Raw genomic sequence first — 20,972 nt, 5'->3', positions numbered from 1 at the left:
GGAAAGATATCAAAGGAGACAGAATTCTGAGTGGCCATTTTAAACTGGAATACCACCTATTCCCTTTGTAGCCACACCTACCCAGTAACTGTTCTTAAGACTTGACGGGTCAAAGGTTACCACCTACTGTCTTACTGGAGTGTTTTTCAAGACAATAATCCAGACTTAGGGAAATAAACCATTGTAGGAAGAGGAATGATTCCTGGTCTCAGATTAACCTCTAAAGGTAAGGGTGAAGTTTACTGAAAAGTAGATGGTTAGCAAAGTACAAATCAAAAGATAGCTTTGTTTTCACAGAGAGATGTGTCCTAAAATGGAAGGATAAAATTAAGGAGTGAGGAAGATCTGGGGCACTGTTCCTTGTTATATATGGATTAAATTTTTCTACTTCTATTATCGTAACTGCTTTTAATCACATAATTCTTCACTCTGAAATGCATTCTTGTCATAGTTAACATAGAAATGCATCACACTACGTCACTAGATGCCTAAAATTCCCCCCAGATGCTTCCCAATGCTGCTGAGATTAAAATCTCAGCTTCTTACGATGGCCCTTACTTGATCTGCCCTGAGCCTACCTTTCCAGCCCCCTGTACCACACGCATCCTCACACACTATTCTCCTGTCACACCAGCTTCTTTCTCTCTATCCAACATGCTAATCTTCCTGCCTCAGAACATTTACACCTGCTTATTCCCTCTGCCTAGGGACGGTTTACTCCAGATCTTCACATGCTGGCAGCTGCTTCTCATCTTTCAGTTATTTCAGTTCAAATGTCACAACCTTCTCTGCACCCCACCACCACCCACAACCCCCACCACACACATCCACATCCACACCCCCTGGGCCATGGCCCTTCTATAGATGACTGCCTTTGGGTCAGGCACTAATCCCTGATCCAATCAACTGTCAACAGAATGACAGGATCACATGATAAAGAAAGCTTGGTAATTAAACAACAGCAACTGCATGCAGTGAGGCAAACAGAAGCAAGAATATAAGTAACAAGTCAAGTACTAGTGACCAAACTGAGCGGAAAGCACAGAAATGATTAACAAGTCAAGTCTACTGTGATCGCAGTTTCCTAAAAGACTATGAGAGTGTTTAAGGCCAAAAAAGTAAATTATTACCCCAATTCAAATACTAGCGGTAGGTTTTAGTCTTCTTTCCAGTAAAATACAAGTATCAACTATTTCCCTAATTCCTTAAAAACAGCACAAGCATAAAAGGATGACATGAAAGTCACTTTGAGCACCTCTAAGAGAATGTGAGCCTGAGATAAAATTATTCATCAGTACGTAAATCACATTTACTAATAATATCAAAGTTATTTACAAAAGCAGTAATCATTGCTTTAGGGTACTTCAAGGTACAAATATTTTTATTATTGTTCCGTAAAATTTAAGATAAAAAAAGACCACACAAACCAAAATTTAAGTTAACAGTGAAAAAAATTGGTTAAATCTTGTGTCTAAATTATTTTTTTAAAAGACTCATTCATTATAACAGGATTCAAAGAAAAAAATATATATTATAGAAAGCAGTAAATGTTTCTAGAAAGAAAAACACCTTAGCATTTGCCCAGAAGTGCTGCCTGAACCTCCTATCCTTCTAAATTTGGGGAGTCAAGAAATCCTGTGTCACCAACTGAAGCCACTGCTGAAACGACTATAGTAATCCACTTTCAAAATTCTTGAAAACCCATCTGGGGTTTGTCAGTAGGAGGTAAATTAAAGCCTTATGTATTGAGAAGAAAATAATTCGAAAAATGTATGGGAGCAATGAACCCTGAAGTTATCACATCGAAATGACTATAAAAGAGTTCTGTATAGTTTAGCTAGAAGAGCTAAATTTTCTACTTTTCAACTATTTTCTAAAAATGTATAATAACTGCTAAGCTCAGTCTTCGGGCTTAAGATGCTACTTATCAACTATACATAAAACTATTAATTTACCTAAGTTTCTTTTCTAGGTTTTAAGTTAAAATAAAATCTATATGACATCTAAGTAATTGAACAGGATAGATTTTTTTAATCAAATAATGCAATGGTTTTCTGGTATGATGCAATGATTTTCTGGTAGCAAAAATACATTAGTACATAAAACATCAGATATTCTTCAGTGTACAATAAAAAAAGAAAACCTGAATTAAACCGAAGTCGAGTAGTATTAAGAAACTAATCTGAAAAATGTTGCTACAAGTCCCAACCACTTTTAAAACAGAATTTTACCTCTATTACACAGATCTATTCAAATAGGAAAAGGAGAAAATCCACTTTCATATTAACAATTAGCCAAAAAAAATTACCTTCATAGTTGAATTTTTAAAGACACACTTTCTATAAAGAGACTACTTAGTACCAAGATGAAATTTTCAGTACAATATAAAATTAAAATGTAATCAGTATGATGGGAATATTTTCTTTGGTCTCTTTTAGTTCTGAGAATGTTTGAAGTCTTGAGTTATTTTTACATACACTTCTTGAAGGAACTGATTTCTCTACCCTAGTGTTTTAGATCTTAAAATGTTTTGGAAATGGTAAAAACAGAAATAATTTTCTTTTTCAAAAGAGGGTCCATGAATCTTGACAAAGGAACCAATGCAACACATGAGAATGTTTAAGAGAATACCATCTTAAAGCTCTTAAAGCTCACTTTTAGATTTTTCCTATTTTTTACTACAAAGAATTTAACTAAGATGTTTACTAAATAAAGAAACAGAAGAATTCTATAACACCTTATCTAACTGTAACAGTCTACTGGACCAAGCATCACTAAAACTAGTTAAGTCCTAATTATACAAGAGGCAATTTGCCAGTAATTGAAAAAAGCCTACAGAATTAACAAATGAATACTATCTGACACTAGAAAGCTGGCAATGGTTATAGAAGCTTTTGCCTTCTAAAACCATAATCAGAACTTAGGATGATTGATTAATCAACATTTTAACACCTCCCATCTGTACAAGTGCTCAAGGTAGTGCTTACTGTCACTTGACAAGTTGCTTAGCATTGCAAAATTTGATAATTCATGTCTTACCAAATTTTTACTGACTTGGAAGAAAATAAAACACCAATTAAAAGCAGATGTCACCTTTAATTCTAACTGGCTGACAAACTTCTAATTTTTGTACCCAATGCAGAGACAGAACGCATGTAGATGACAGTTTGGACAGTTAAACACATAAAGTCACTGATATCCCCCAAAAATTTGCAAGTGATTTTCCAGAACTTAATCACAAGGGGCTTTTTTATCTGGCAAGCATCCAAATGGAATAGTTTCAGGTAGTCATCTAGAAGGTAAATTTATTGTTACATTTTTGCAAAGGCTAAAAATACTGATTAGACCATTACTAAGGTAATAGTCTCAACATTCTCATCTTTACCTTCATACACATAAAAAAATTTCCAAAAACCACATTGCTCCCGTTAAAACTCTAGCTAATAAAAAAACTAATATAAAGCCTTAATAAACTATGCTTAATATATCTTCATGTTTAAATGATACAAGAGCTAAGTCTGAATTTACTATCAAAGAATAATCTGATGAGTACTGATATTTTTTCAATGTTTTTCAATACTGTATTATACTTAGTTAGAAATTTACTCACTTCTGCTTCTAAACATGAATTCTGAACAAAACTCCTTAAATTCAAAAGTTTTAAAAAACACCACAAAAATAGATGACAGATGACCATACAAATACACAAACGTCAATATTGACATCTTTCTCGCAATAAACCCAAATTTCCATACATATGTAAACAAACTTAAAATGTATAAAGAATTACATTTTTAACATTCTAAAGATAAGCTAGGCTAGTGTTTCCTAACGCTACCGCATCTACGCACAAAAGTAACTTGGAATAAAGTCCTGAGTTCTAAAATGCTTCATTATAATATATTAAGCTTTTCTACAAGGAGAAAACTTTTGGATTTTCCCAAACACCCCAATTTCAAAGACAATATTAACACGAGCCCTGGCCCTATGTCCAGCAACACTGACCACAGTCTCCATAGATTACCCTTGAATGATCTAAGCAGGCTTTCAAAAGCCAGAACAAGCTGGTACCAATCAGGCAAAGAGGGAAAATGAGTCCCAGAAGGAATCACCACAGAGATCCCAGCCACAATCCCGGGGACCCTAGGAGCTGAAAAGGCCTAGCAGGCCTTTGCTTGTGGCGACTCACTGCATAACAATCAGACTTGGCTTAGCAGTTAGAAGCAGGCTGATCCTCTATTGTTCACTTTCTAGGTCTATCAGAGTATTTGCACTTTAACAGAAAGTCTGCCAGGAAGAAGAATCTGAGGAAGATGAAATGGAAAGGCAGTCACACAAAGGGGATTTAAGGGAGTCACCTACCTGTGACAACTTCTGTAGATCTCATCTTTGCACTTCCATCCTGCTTCATGCATTGCTAATCAGAGATCCACTGGAAGCTTCAGAATCAACTGAAAGGCCTGGCAGGGTATTTGGCCTTCAGTTCTTCTACTCGATTTATTCCCTATATTCATCAGGCTTAGAAACAACTCTTGAACAAGGGCAGCCACTCAGCAATGAAATGTAAATTACTGACATGTGCTGAAACCTGGACTTGCCACCTCTAATGAGCACATTAAAGTAAAAATGCTCACTTTTTACCGAACCCTGTGTGCACAGAAAGCCACAATTCAACATCAATTAAAAGAGCTAGCTGCAAAACAGTAACAGAGCAGCCCTGTCACCACTTTTAATACCTCATAGACCAAAAAGCTAAGACAAACATGAAATTTTTACATTTCATCGACTAAAAATGTTGTGCAAAATCGTAAACATGGTCAGCTTCAGTTAAGATTTGTGAACCATTATTTCAAAGTTTTCTTAAACTGAAAGTAAGAGTGATAGTTTAAAAAAAAAAGATATTAACCTATTGGTTTAACTCATTAATTCAGTCAACAAATTCTAGACTTAGTGATCTAAAACTCACAAGAGACTTGGCAAGACTGAAAATTATAAAAGCTTGTCAAGAAAAAAATTATAAACTGTAATGATTTAGATCTCAGACTAAACAAAATATTTGGTTCATATGAGCAGGAATTCATATATATTGAGGCACAGGCTATTAGTCTGTTCACCATAATCTAGTCTGCAATTTACAATGGAAAATTCTAGAATGAAATGAGAACAAACATCTAGGGTCTATTATTAACTTATAAATATGATTTTCATAATTAAAAATTTAAATTTTTAATGAAAACTTCAAAGTAAATGTGGCAATAGAATGAAGGTATCATTAGTTATTTTAATTTAGTGTATGACACTTATTTTTCCAAAGAACACTATAATACAAGCAAGCACCTGTAATATTAGCATGTTTGAATAGAATTTTATCTTTTCCTGATGACGTAAAAAGTATACTAGATTCTTAAAGGCCTTAAAAAATAAATCACAACAAACACTAAACAACACGTTAAAAATCTGGTTGTTTTCTCTTTGTGTTTTTTGGCTAAATTTAAGTTTTCCATATAATGGTGTGCAGTTAAATTCCAGGTTTTTAGAAGCCTTGGGGCTTCAACAGACTTCAATAGACTTCAAACAAAAGAACTGATATCCTACTAGCATGTGATTACGAAAATCATCTTACATCTGATTCAGTTTCTCCATCTATAATTTAGAGATGATGATACCAGAGTATATACAGACTGGAAAAAAAGCACATGTGAAACCACTTTTTATACTATTTGGCAATCCCCTAAACAAGAGAATCATTAGTTCACTAGGAACCCAAGTCCTCATCCTTCTCCTATCAGAGAGACCCATTTGACAAAGTCTCCTTGTATATCCAGAAATACACCCCCCAATCCATCAGGAATCCAGTTTTTTTTTTAAACCTTGAAGAAAATGTACACTTGTCCAGGTAATCTCCTCAGAGGATATAAGCATTTATCTACTTTCCAAAGGATATGTATTTCTGCTTCACTGGTTACTTTCTGACACTTCAGAGGGATTTTTCATCTTCTATCTCTTCTTACTCCTTATCTGATATCTTTCAGTATCTGTAGTTCATCATCTCCACTGCTATTTTTAACCTCTATTAAATTCTGTTACTGTTATGAACGACTCATACATCCCACTAATTAAAATTAAACTGACCAACGCATCTGAAAAGTGGGTCTTTCTACATGTGTGTGCTTGGTGGCTGCTGTGGCTGTCACACACTGACTCAACCAGGACAACCACATTGCAGACTCCACCACAAACCACCACTACTAATTTCCACTGTTCTCTTTTTTCTCTATGCTTTTCTTCTTATTTCAGCTGCTTCTTTCCCCCACTTTTAGGTTTTAGGGGAAAACATTTACTTTCTACAGACACATGTTCTATAAGCTAGAGATATCAAGAGGCTTAACAAATTATAATTATAAAATTATACAATTAAAGTCTGTCAGGGAAAAAATAATGATAGGTGAGTAAAACAGAGCTGAAAATATTTTAAGGTTTTATTCTGTTTTGCTCCACAACAAGCTGTACAATCTCTTCTTCAGAACCAGCACAGCCCAGAAGGTAGGAGTACAGGCAATGCCTGGGTTGAAATCCTTGCCTGGGCACTAAGCTGTGTGAGCGACTCGCTTAAACTCACCTTCCTTTTGTTTCTTACACCTGTGAAGACAGTACTATCCACATGTAGGGCTATTAAGAAAAGCAAACGCGTTAGCACATGTGGTGTGCTTGGAATAGTGCGTGACACACAATAAATACTCAAAAAAGTTGACAATTTGCTAAAGGTAGAAATCTCATCCATTAATATCATGGTCACAATCAACCTTGCTGCTTGTACTCTTATTTTATATAGATTCATTATTTCCCTTTTGTCTTTCTCTATTAATCACTTTTAAAATTGCTTTTGCTTTTTAAGTGGTGTGATAAAAAAAATGATAAAAGCAGGAATGATGAATCACAGTCTTTAAACACTATACTAATTAGCATCAGCACAAATTAAAACTCCACAGCATAAAGACGGTAAAACAAACCTACTACTAACAAAATATACATGGAAGACAAAGCCACAATTTACTAAAAGTCATATACAGAAATCTAACACATGATTTTTCTCATGCAAAAGGAATTAAACAGAAAATCACAGATCCTAACAAATACTTGTTAATTTTTTTAAGTAACAAAAATGTATTTCAAATTAGCTTGGTGGGAATAGCATAGAGATTAAGCCTCCTTCTAAAAGTTAGTCTCATGCTTGGAAATGTATATAAGCAACTCCATTAAAATTGGCAAACAATTATTAATGACTGGTAAGTGGTAAACAACAGGAATTTAAAAATGAATAAGTAGACATCCTTGACTTGTCATTTAATTATAAGACCAGGAAAGGATGCAAAAGTCAGGTGGGGAAGGGTGGTCAGAGAAATCTTGCTCTTTCTAACTAGAATGCTCTTCTCTCTGAAATCTCAGCTTCTTAGAGAGGTTTTTTTGGCACCACCTTATCTAATCCAAAGAGGCCATCCATTTACCTCCTGGCAGTGTTTCTCCAACTTCTGGGGCCTAGAATCTCTTCACAGTTTTAAAAAACTGATGATCTCAAAGAGCTGTTAATTGTCAAAGAATAAACCCACTTAAGGCTAACAATTAGAATTAATACTTTTTTTGACAAATTAGTAAGAGTAGAAATGTTTTACATTTTTGCAAATCTCTAACATCCGGCTTAATAGAACACAGCTGAATTCTCATAACTGGTTCTGCATTCAGTCTGTTATCATAACATACATGATATAGCCACTGGGAAACTCGACTGCACAATCGTCAGAGAATGAGACGAGGGGTGGGGGAACTATTCTGAAAAGTCTTCACTTGGCAGAGTCTCTGAAAGAGTCTCAAGGATTCCCAGATGCCCCAGAACACACTGGGAACCAATATTTTATTGCACAATCCACTTGTATATTCTTTATAGCATTCGTCATGATCTGTCTTTGCTAATTCATTTATTGTCTGCCTCCCTGTACTAGGAAATAACCCCATGAAAACTTAGATTCTGTCCTGTTCACTGTGAATATATCCAGTATCTAGAGCACTGACTGGCACCTTCCTACTCGTGCCAGAAGATATGAGATAAACCTTCTATGTAAATGAAATTATGGTCTCTCTTTCATTTTTGTAATCCATCCAAAAATAGTCCACATAGATTCTTACCCTTTGCTAGGTAAACTCACCTGAGTTCACCAGTTTGGTTCCTTGCAATTAGAAATCATATATGCCATCCATGGAAGGTGCTCATCCTACTATACTACATCATTTTTCCAAACTGTGCCAAGAGTTAATGAATATTCCATGAGGGCAGGAAATTAATGGTCTGACAAGGTAAGGACTTAATTTCTCAAATTCTTATTCTATTATAAACAAAACACAATGAATCAAAATGTGATTATTTCTTTTGGCAATTAATCTGTTCTGGAGATAATCTTCTTGGTCTACTTTAATCAAGGCACATATTATAAGAACAGAGCATGATAAAAGCTCTTTGAGAAATGCAGTGCTATGTAATAGTCTTAGCAGAAACAGCCTATCATCATGAGAGGTAAAGCATAAATACTCTAATATGATACCTGGAATAATAGAAGTTATTTTTTATTGCTCTAGATTAAGCCCTTTTAACAACTGGATTTTTCCTTTTCATAACTGACATTACACGGGAGTGAGTTCCCTTTTATATATATCCCCTCTAGTCTAATAACCAGTTTATACACACGAGAAGGATTCTTCTTTACTGTAACTCTTTGTGGTGGCCATGCTTGAGTCAACATGTGATAAGCCAAGACGAGCTGGAAAAGGTTAATGTTTTTAGATACCACACTTTTGACTTTCATGTGGTGTCTATTCTATCAATCTTAAAGGATAAAGACAAAACATTGTTCTATTTCTCTTGATCATGAAAATATCAAATATAAGTGATGAAGACTAAAACAGACATTTTGATAAAAGGGGAACATTTCAAAGACAAAGGCTGATATCCCCTCATATTGGATGTGAAGGAGAGCCTCAGCGTCTCCCAAGTTTAATGTGTTCTCCAAGACAATCAAGTTAACACTGAACTCATTATATACTGCATGATATTTCAGTCTCTTAGTACAATGTAAGATTTAAAGCAGTACTTCCTCTGGGCCGTATTTCTTTTGTATTTCAGCAGTCCTGTAACCAAGTCAGCCTTCTAATATCACATCATTATACAATTAATAACATCAAACACATGCTACCCTAGTGAAATATATTGACATTTTATATATTATATATAAAAATATAACTAATTCTATCCACTCAATATATTTTATATAAATTGTAGCATTCTAATAAGAAACAGCATCTGTCATTTATTAATCAAAACATTTCCTTACAAAAAATTTAAAAATTTTAAATTTCCTTATAAATAAAATATAATGGTCAAGGAATGTAACACATAATTTTTATCTAATGATTTGTTCTTATTTCTCTTAACACCTATATTCAACAAGTGTTATGTGAAGGACTGAAGAAAAATCTAAGAAAACACACACATCTGCACCCTGGCAAGGGCACACACAAATACGCCTTAAGTACACTGGAAGTGTGCACGCATAAGAAAGCAATACTCTCTGCTTAGCAAAGTAATATATCACCTAGTGTGCCTCGATACGGTACCTCAAAACCTTTGTAACAATATCGTTAGATAAAGTCCAGTCCAAAAACAAAGCCTCAGCAATCATCTCATTATTTCTACCTCTTTGCTTATTTTTTCTACCTCTTTGCTCATTTTAGAAAGCATGCACTTAGAAGTTTAATTTTAGAATGAATTTGGGGCAGCAAGAATCATTAACTGTATATATGTAATAGCGATAATTAATGTTACTTCATTTAATTCAACAAAATCCTCAATCTATTACCTTCACTAGGACAATACCAAAGTCCTTCCTACTAAATTCTAAGTATAGGGGTTACATACAAGTAAGTGGATAAAAGTTAATTTTAAGAGATCTCAAAGTTACTGTTTTAACCTCAAACAAAGGGAGGAAAATCCCAGTCTCATCGAATCACAAAGTCTTAATTTTCTTAATGAAATCACCCCAAAACCCTACAACTCTAAATATATTTGCCTTATCTACATCCTTAAAAGACTCCCTAAAAATAAAAGATGTTTCCCTTTTCAGATATCCACCCTAGAGTATTTCTATTCAATATCATCTTCAAATTCTTCAACAATATTTTGTTGTAGAAGCTGAACTCTAATCCAACATGTCCTCAAACATCTCAAAGGACATTCTGCTAAGATAAGGGTTTTGTGAAGTTTCTTTCATAGGTGTTCATTAAGCCTTTTGAACATGACGTATTTAAAGTCACAATTTAAAATATACAAAATTATTGTCAAAAGGATAGAGTCACAAAATTTCTCCTCTAAATTCAGGGAGACAGGATTAATTCAACAGAAAAATATCACAGAGAGGAAAAGACATCAGTAACTAACTTATAGCTCTACCAGCTCACTCAAGTACTTTACCTATATAAAGTCAGCAAACCCAAGTGAAGATAGTTACTTTCACTGGCATCCAAGACAGAAAGAAAGAAAGAAAAGAAAGAAAAGAAAGAAAAGAAAGAAAAGAAAGGAAGGAAGGAAGGAAGGAAGGAAAGAAGGAAAGAAAGAAAGAAGGAAAGAAAGAAAGAAAGAAAGAAAGAAAGAAAGAAAGAAAGAAAGAAAGAAAGAAAGAAAGAAAGAAAGAAGGAAGGAAGGAAGGAAGGAAGGAAGGAAGGAAGGAAGGAAGGAAATTCTGTTTTTAGACTTTAACAATGGTACACCAATGAAGGGGAAAAAAGGAGCAGAAAGAGAGTAGCTTCCACCACCAGCAAAAATAGGGGCCAGCCAAAGCTACCAATTCCAAAACAAAACAAAACATTAACAACCTAGTGATTAGTCTAGTTCCACTTCATCTTAGAAGCAGTTTTGAACATTTACCAAGAATGGGATTTACAGTTGAAGATTTTTGTTAGAAACTATACTCTCATATTCTATGTGACTTCAGGCAAGGCACTTAATCTGAGATTGTTCTCTCTTCTGTAAATCATAATACATCACAGATTGTCATAAAGATTAAATGAGAATGTGGTATTCTCAAGGTAGGTGGTCTATATCTATTTTTAAGAGCCTGGGGGAAAGGAAGAAAAGTTTTGAGCCACTTCTTTTTGTTACATATAAATAATAACCTACTTCAGCAAGTAAGAGTACCCTATGTAACAAATCCACAGCAAAATTCTAGCAGGCAGACACACACACACACACACATACACACACAGAATATAAATAAGGTAGCAGTGGTAGCCTCTAGGGATTTAAACTGGGGGCTGGAGTCTAAGATGCAGAGATGGAAGAAACTTTATTTTTCAACGTTTACACGTGAGTTTTTAAGATTTTACATTCCCAAAAGTCTTAAATTTTAATATAATAAAATCAAAGATCTGTGTCCAAAATGTTGAGACGAGAATATTTATGTAGTTAAAACTAGATGTCTACAAAATACAATGTAGTAACAGTTCTTAACCTTTCTTAAGCCAAGACATATATAAATAAGTCACACACAAAACGTACTTCCATGAGTTACCCAGATCACAGCACATGGACATAAAATAAGAGTTACAGACAACTTTGGGCTTACAAGGTCTACACCCTTCCTTTTTTCTCCTACTCAAAAAAGAAATTTTTTTCAAATATGAGTGACTTGGATATCATATGGATCATTTTAAATTCACTCTAAACTATTTTAATTTTTTAAATACTGTTAAATAAAATCATTGGCAAACTTGCTAACTTCATAATTTTAGTTATTAGTTGCCAAGTACTTATAATTCACTTCACAACTATAACATACCATGGATTACAACCTCACAACTGATGACCAGTGACCTAACAAAAGGCTTTCTTCAAATTTTTACCGACACAACGGTCATATTCCTATAACCTAATCATTCACTGCTTATGTTATTACAAAGTGGAGGAAGAGATTTCTATGGGCTTTGGCTAAGTTCCCTGTAATTATCTGGTCTTCACTGTTTGGCTTCTGGCTCTTTCCAACTGAACAGACAAGGGTACAGTATTATTTCATAGTGCTCTGTACTCACGGTCAGCCAACACAGGTCAAGCCCTAAATCTGTTACTTACCAGCACAGTGTGATTATTGGCAAGTCACTGCACCTATGTCTCAGTTTTCTTTTTGTTAAATGGTTGCATGAATTAAATAAAATCATGTATGTCAAAGTATTCTGTAAACTACAGTACCATACATATGTGTATAATAATATAATATTAACAGAGTATTAATCTCAGGAAAAAAATCTAAACTCACAAAATATACATGAAAACTATCAGATTAATTTCCAGAAAGGCTAATTTTACCTAATTCTCAATTTAAAAAAACTTCAACAGCTCTCCCCACCTATTAAAGCAAAATTATTCACACCTATAATGATAAGGTTGTTTACCTAGTGATGCCAGACTTTGTGCCAAGTTCTTTATATACATTGTTTCTAATCTTTACAACAAAGTAGGTGTCATTCTCTTCATTTTAAAGATGAAAAAATTTTTAAGCTATTTCCAAATTTTGCTATTACAATACCTTACAATAAACATTTTTTATGTATATCTTTGTAGGTGAATTTCTTAAGAGTGAAACTGTTGACTCAAAGAACATACACGTTTTAAATTCTGATAGACACTAACAAATTTCTGGCAAAAATGGAAAAGAAAAAAAGGGGGGCTGAAATAATTTACACTCTTAGGAACAAGACAATTTTCCTGTATGCTTGCCTACACTGCTGTTACGGCTAGTTTTTAAATGACTGGCTAATCCAGTGGATTAAAAAAACTAGATCTCATTATTGTTTTTGAAATAGTTACATTTCTTACCTTGCTAAAAAGCCTCCAACAAAAGCTGATAAAAGAATACAATCATCAAATCTCAACTGCTTGCCACAGTTCCCTTCTCTACCCTTATATGCTGACCATTCTGGACAGAACTCTGTAGGCATACATACACATACCTTTTAAATACATGGATAAGACCCAAACATCAAACAGTAATTATTAAATCTAACATAAATTTCTCAAAAAGTTAAATACTGTAACTTACAATCTGTGCTGCACTAAAATACGATACAATAATATGAATACATGTATATACCTAAAAACCAGAAAGATAACTAAGAAGACTATGAAATCTCTTTATACCAGTATTTCCTTTTCCCAGGAACAGATAGTTTTACTTTTCAAAGCTCTTTTGTAAACTCCAAAAGAATTTCTTTTCTTAATCCTAACAGTCCTCACAGCTTTCCATCACTGTCCCTGTACTGCTCGGAACACAAGGAGCCCAAAGGGGAAACACAGAATGAAAAACAGTTTGGAAATAAAATGTTTGCTCAGCACATTAAAATTACTGAAAATTGCTATTCTTTATAAGGGTTATTTGTAGCTTTGTATTTTCCACTAATTATTTAGGTAAAAACAAACATGACATGATTTTGTTTAAATCATATACAGTAGGGATTCTATACAATCTGATCCCACTTCTTTTAAATTAAGCATAAGGAGTAATTAGCCTTGTAAAGAAAATACATAAAGTTTAGTATGCTTTTATATTTGGTTTATGGTACTTTCTAAAGCAAATAAATAGCATACATTCAGAAAAAATTCAAGAAATCATTTTATTCAAAACTAAAAACAATGTATCAGATGATAAAGAAAAAGTTTTTCTACAAACAAAATAAATAATATGCTGATCTTTGAACAGCAATTAAAAAAAAACCAACCAAAAATTAATGGGGAAAAAAAACTTCCGTATTTGATTAAATTTCAAACATAAGATACGGCATTAGAATAAAAGCAACATCACAGTATTAAACTTAAAAAAAATTCTTTTGCATGTTCTGCTAGTCTTTCTTGCCAAAAGTTGCCACCAACATAGCAATCTATCACCACTATTTTAGAAGTCAGATTTCCAAGAATATACCCAGTTTGGGATAATAACTATCAAATTTCTTTTTTTTCTAATTATGATGCAATCTTTTATTTATAAATTGAGACCAGTGGCCCACACCTAATGCTTTCTTTTTCCCTCTATTAAATATACTCCTAATAATGCTAAGCGAAATGAAGGCTCTTTATAAAGTTAAATTCAACAGAGCAACACAGCAAAGTATAGAGGTGAGAATTATTAACATAAAAATTATCAAATTTCAATGGCTGGTCACTAACCACACAATGTTGATATGGCCTAACAAAACCTGTAAGCAATTTCATTTCACTGTATTATTTTTATGAACTTGCCAGCTTTAACCAGATATTCCAAAAGGAGCATTTTAAATGGCACACTCTCATGGGAAAAGATTTTAACTACAATCAAAAATTATATCCCAAATAAGAATCCTGCCATGATGCACCAAAAAAGAGAAAAGGTTAGTTATCATCAGCTGCATATTTTCATAGTGAACAAAAACATATGGCAATATCACCTTCTAGTTACAAAACAGACCTTTTTGTGACATGAGGAAAGTTTTCCTGGAGGCTACTGTTCTATAATTCTTCACCTAATAATATTTACTTAATCCTTCCATAACATTCATTGAACTTAGTGTGTAGAAATCATTAGGATATAAAACAAAAGGGAAGCAAAGACTGAGAAGACAAATCTCTTGTCTCAAGAGGAGATTAAAATACAGAAACAATTTTAACATAACATGGAAAGTGGTATATCAAATAAGAAATCCAAAAGAAGTTTAATGCTCTGGAAGACAGAAGAAAGAGATTACTTCTGACCAGAAGAACATGAAAGAACTATCCTGGTAGAGGTAACATGCAAACTCTGCCTTTAAGGATAGAGAATAACTGGAAATGTGGGACAAAGGGACAGGTGTGACCATTGGCAAAAGAGTGATGAAAAGAATGGAGCAGGAGAGAGCCAGCCACATTTGGGAGCAGCACGCAGTCTGGCTTGGCACAGCACTAATAAAGGAAAATGGAGGAGATAAGATTAGAGAGAAAACAAATGAGAAAGGAAGGTAGTCATACACTTGACATTCTTTTCTCTAAGATGAAACCCCTGATGGAAACAATCTTTCTTAACTTCATTTATGGAGAATTTGCACTTTATAACATTTTCTTTCCTGAACTGAAGTCATTTGTATACTTGACTTATTTTCCACAATATGACCAAGTTCCTTATGAGCAGGACCCACATCTGATTCATCTTTATATCCTTCTCAAATGCCTTAAACATAGATGCCAAACAAGCCTTTTTTAAATGATTGAATAAATGCATCAGTGAACATACAGGCCATATCATTTCACTTCTCCTGGACCCAGATACTCACCTATACCAAGAGCTGGCAAACTTTTTCTACAAAGGGCCACACAGTAGGTATTTCAGACTTTGCAGGCTACTTGGCCTCTGCTACAGCCACACAGCTCTGCTGTTACAAAGCACAAGCAGCCACAGACAACAGGAGAATGCGCGTGGCTGTGTGTCAATAAAGCTGCATTTACACAAACAGGCAGCAGGCTGCACTGGCCCATGGACCACAGTTTTCAGACTCTCCATTTATACAGACTTAAACATAACACACGATATTGTACAGATACATTTAAATGTATTATATTCAAATCATTTTCTTACATGACGGAACTTTAGCCAAAATTTCAAACAAGATATAATAACAAGGGGTATAATGGGGGGGTGGGAAAAACTAGACTGGGATTTCAAAATTGTAGAACAGATAAACAAGATTATACTGTACAGCACAGGGAAATATATACAAGATCTTATGGTAGCTCACAGAGAGAAAAATGTGACAATGAATCTATATATGTTCGTGTATAACTGAAAAATTGTGCTCTACACTGGAATTTGACACAACATTGTAAAATGATGATAAATCAATAAAAAAATATTTTTAAAAAGGGGGGTATAAACAGGAAAATGTAGATACACTGCACAAAACCTGGTAAATCTGGACCTTTAGAATTCTTATACCTAATTTGCCCCCTCCAGACATTTGTTACTATTAGCCATCTGTGTGACCTTAATTCAGTTCTTTAGATTTCAGTTCGATCTTTGGCCTTAGCTTTTAATTTATAAAGTAAATTGGTTAAAACTGATCATTCTGAGCTAGAACTCTATGATCTTAAGAATTGTCCAAATTATATTTACAGATTTTAAGCGGAAATTTCATCTTGAAAGTGATGACTGCATTCATACTTAATTTTCAATCCATGGAAGAACAAAATGTAAGCACATCACAGAAACAGGTGTAACACAGCAAAATATTAAATTAGGATAATTTTAATACCTCAGATAGTTGATCTAATGAGCTTTTGGAACCATTATTCAAAATCACATTTTAGGTTTCAGTATCATCTGGAATGGTTATAAATGCACATGGAAAATCAGTTTAATAGCAAATAAAGGTTAATCCAACTAATCAGGCTGGTGATATCAGGAGGATACTCAGACCATTAAAAAAAAAAGCTTTTCCCAAAATAGGGGCAGTAGTAAGATTTGATCTTAAGTGCCATGATACACAATAAAAGGGAAAAAACTAGAATCTTACTTCCGGCTTCACATTCCAGGTTCATGGTATAAAAATTAATAAATCACTAGCCTCCCTGACATATTTAGCTAAAAACTCTGAAATGTTTAATCTTACAAGTCAAAGTCCATGCAAGATATAATAAACTAGGTATCATTCATTAGATGTAATGGTGATTTTACAACTTTCCCATTTTTACTCTTCAAGGACTTGGGTTACAGAATAAAACTCTTCACTTTTCACAAACTGTTTTCAAAGAATCAGTGGGTCAATTAAAATTCTATAATTCATCACTACACATATTAACAAAATCAACACCATTATACTGCTTTCTGAAATGTAAGTTAACAGTTTATGGTTCATTACAAACTTACCAAACATTTGGCAAATTCTTTGTTTTCTGAAAGAAATCCATAACCTGGATGTACCTTAGAAATGAAAACAAAAAGTACTTCAATTTTATCATATTGCAAAACCTTTATAATAAGCAAAACAGAGAGTGCATTTACGCATTTCTTGTTCAAGGGCTCTTCCGCAGTTACTGACTTTTCTAATGTACTGATCAGCTCTAACCCACATTCCTGAGTAGAAACCCAAATTGCAAATACTCACTTGCAGCACATTACCTCTGTCTTAAGCACAATCACAGCCATCCACTACATACCTTCCTGTCCACCTGCACTTGGCTATGCTATTCAACGCAATCCAAATTCTCCCCACTTTTTCTGAGACTAACTCTGGCCACAAGTTTGAAGAATTTTCTAATGGATGGTGGGTCAAAGAATTATGTTAAAGGAAACCTTTTGCAAGAAGGATGAAAAATTCTTAATTCTCCTTTCTTTACGGTACCAGGAACTGCTACTTTCCAAAACCCTGGCTGCTAAGCCAATAAACATATTTTATTCCTGATAACATTACTATACTCAGTCACTACCCAACAAACAGGTTTTGTCAAACCTAACCAAAATGGAAGTTTGGTTTTACTTTTATTTGTACTCTGAATTTATTTTTCTTCTAATATCTACTCTTCTTTCCCTCTTCACTCCACTCTGCCATTCACAACCACTTCATGCCATCCTCATTCAAAAGCTACACTGCTACAATCTAACTTCTACCATCTTGGTCTAATCAAGTAACTTTTGACTCTACCACATTGGCCAAACATAAATTTAGCCACTCTACTATCAGTCAGTATTGAATATATTTTTAGGAAAATAATTTAGGAATATATTTAGGAAAATAATTTTAGGAAAAATTCTGCTAAAAAGTCAAATTTCTAGAAGTATCTACACATTTGAGATCTTTAAATGCTCGACTAAGCTTTACAAACATGGTACAGAATAATTTATACTACTAATCACAAGAAAAGAGTTTCACTTCAACAATTTCATTTTATATAAACATTCAAATAAAGACTGTATTCTGACAAGCTATACTTAAAAGGTTAAAAGAGTTCTACCTTCATTAACTCTGCTAATAAACTGTAAACATCTATAACATGGGCTCATGAATTCAGTTTTTTATTTAAACATGCATCTTACGAAGACGTTTCTTTCAAAAGAAATGTGAACATTAACTGAAGCACTCCAGGCTAATTGCTGGTTGGCTGTTTGCATCCAGTTTTAGAGATAACACTGCATAGTTTTTAACATTATATATGTAATCAGTTCTCTGATAAAAACATACACACACACATACACAGAGAGCAACAACAGCTACAACAAAAACAAAACACTATTCTTAATGTCAGAAGCCAATTTCTTCCTTGAATCCCACTCCATTCAAACAAAACTGGAGGTGGGTATAATTATTGATTTCTCCATGTAAGTTATGTATGTTAGACAGACACTAGCAAACTAAAATGACCACCAATTCCATCATTTTTATTTTTGGAAGTATAACTAGGCATACATAATTTTTTAATGATTAAACAGAATTTAAAACAGGATCTTCTGGATTCTGTTCATAATACAGAATTTTTTTAATGCTCTTATTACACAGAAAGGGTTAATACTCAAAACTAATTGGGATTTCTTTTTTTTTTTTTCCCTAGCAAATTTGGAAATGAACTGAAACTGCTCCCTGGTGTGAAAGCTGAATCCAGCAGCCACCTGCAGGATCAGCGACCAACACTGCCAGATGCTACAAAGCCTTTGATTTCCAGTAGCGAATTCGGCCACATTTAACTCATGTGACATGAACTGCAACAGCATTTTCAATCATTCTTTCTTTTTTTTTTTTTAATACAAACTCTAGCTTTTTGCTCACTACATATGAAACAGCTGCAGTAGACAGATTCATTCAGACTCACAGCTTGGGCCCTGGTTTTCTTAATGGCTTCCATGATGGCATCCATGTTGAGGTAGCTCTTACTGGTGGGAGCTGGGCCAACACAGACAGCCTCATCTGCCATTTTCACGTGAACCTGAGGAGACAAATCTCTACATTAACAGAGCCTCCTAGCAAAAAGAACCATCTTCTTCCACAAGTATACACAAAATTGCAAATCTGATTGTTTCGTATATTATTTATGTGGTCAGATCTTTTTTCAGTACACTAAAAAAACAATGTAACAAATAAGCTCAGGAACTATACTGACCATGATTTCATTTATTACATGCCTAATCCACTGTCTAACCAGATAATTTCCTTAATATTCTCCACCAATTTGGTTAAGTAAAATCACAGCAAACAATTTTAGCCTCCTATTCAGTTCATCAACACATAAATCTTGTATCAAAAACTACCCTGTTGTACGTAGCCCAATACTTTAATAATAAGCACGCATGCACAGTTCTAAGCAAGCTCCCCAGGAAGTGGGGATAATTAGAGAAACTGAATGAAGGGATGCAGAGAGTGTCCCTGCACAGCACCAGGGCAGCATCAGGCACAAATTAAAGCCCAGGACTAAAGAGTTCAGTATCACTACACATGAGCCAGAAAATCTTGAGAATCATTTAAATACTCTCACATTTGATCCCCATTCATGTTACCTTTATTCCTAAAAGAACTGATATGTTAAGTTCTAAATCTACTCACAACTCAGGAATATGTGCTGCATTTTTAAGACTACTCACTCCACAATGTTTCAAATCTATTTTTGCTTAACAGAGGCTAGGCATTTTATGCAGAGTAATTTGTTTACTTCTAAAAGAAATCTGTTCTTTCAAAACGATGAAGGGATTGTTGTATTTTTGAAATGACTGTTCCTAACAGTTTTCCAGTTTAAGGAATTCAGTTTAAATTTATTTTACAAGACAGACTTTAAAACCTGGAACACATACATAAACCTGAACACGTATGACCATCCTTCAAAAAGTCTAAGGTGGAAAATACTTCTGAGTATTGCTAAGTTATATTCTTTAGCTGTGAAGTAATAATTTAAGAAGCACTTTGTTTTAAATGAGGTCTATCCCAAAAAAACAAAAAACAAGTCATCTTTTAGGGAAGCTCTGAGTCCTCTTTATCAATCAATAAGTATTTTCAAACTAGGTAAAAATTATATTGTGTATTGATACCTGCCACCCAAAGGACTTACAAGTCTATATCTTAATATAATATACTCAAATATATACAGTCTAACTTCTTTAATAATATCCACTTCAAGGAAAGGCAGCCATGCTCACAAAGGGATCCTAAATATTCCCACGTTCAAAGCAAGGCTCTCCTTTATCTCTGCCTTGCTTATTCCCAAATTCAAGTTGTTCTTCTTCCCTCAGACCAGAATGTCCTCTCTTCTACTGTCCTGTGCCCAGTTCAGTCCCTATTATTAGCAATTTTCTTATTGTAATTGTGGTTGTGGGACTTTCCCTATAAGAAAGAAATTGAATACTGTACAGTTCTTTAAAAATAATTCGTTAACCATGTGAGAATAAAGTATTTAAAGTTAAATCCACATTTATTCTGTATATTTTACTTCCCTCCAGACACTACCTGTTACTAAAGATGAACTTAAGAGTTTCACTGCTACCACTAGGTCTTCAGATGAATCTCCTTTAATCTGAATTCCAACAGTATTTGGTACAAATTTTGGCATTTAATCACATCCTGCCCAGCAATGTCATTTTGACTGCTTTACAGATTATGTCTGCTGCAATTTACATACTCATCACTCCACCAGATCATAAGGTCCTGCAAGGCAGAGGTTGTGTCTTAAATTTTTTAAAAATCTCTCCTAGAACAGTTTTATTGCTACAAGCTTGTAAATTCATAGATACACTTGGACCACAATTTCATAACTTCAATTGTTAAGACACTGTCTTTGAGGTAAAAGTCTAACTAAATTAAATTTTCTCTAATCTTAGCAATACATAAGGGAGGTGAGGGTTGTATGAGGTGAGTAGGGAGGTGGAATTAAAACATATACACACATTCATGTGTATTAT

General features: G+C 34.1%; 1 protein-coding gene and 1 long non-coding RNA gene across 8 annotated transcripts in view; one reads left to right on the top strand and one right to left on the bottom strand.

The window, feature by feature from the left end:
- Positions 1-20,972, bottom strand: part of PCCA (propionyl-CoA carboxylase subunit alpha) — a 377,947-nt gene that overhangs the window by 262,393 nt on the left and 94,582 nt on the right. For all 7 annotated transcript variants that reach the window (XM_072976495.1, XM_072976496.1, XM_072976497.1 and 4 more), the window contains 2 exons: positions 18,899-19,012; positions 16,962-17,015 (listed from right to left, as the gene is read on the bottom strand). In XM_072976495.1, coding sequence (XP_072832596.1) covers positions 16,962-17,015; positions 18,899-19,012 — 168 coding nt within the window. The remainder of the gene's footprint in view (positions 1-16,961; positions 17,016-18,898; positions 19,013-20,972) is intronic.
- On the top strand, positions 81-20,482 carry LOC140701176 (uncharacterized). The gene is made up of 2 exons (XR_012080094.1): positions 81-226; positions 18,641-20,482. It is a non-coding gene; the product is annotated as an uncharacterized lncRNA (long non-coding RNA).

The sequence above is a fragment of the Vicugna pacos genome, chromosome 14 (assembly GCF_048564905.1).
Source record: "Vicugna pacos chromosome 14, VicPac4, whole genome shotgun sequence".
NCBI classification, from domain to species: domain Eukaryota; kingdom Metazoa; phylum Chordata; class Mammalia; order Artiodactyla; family Camelidae; genus Vicugna; species Vicugna pacos.
This window is presented reverse-complemented; position numbering and strand designations above follow the sequence as displayed.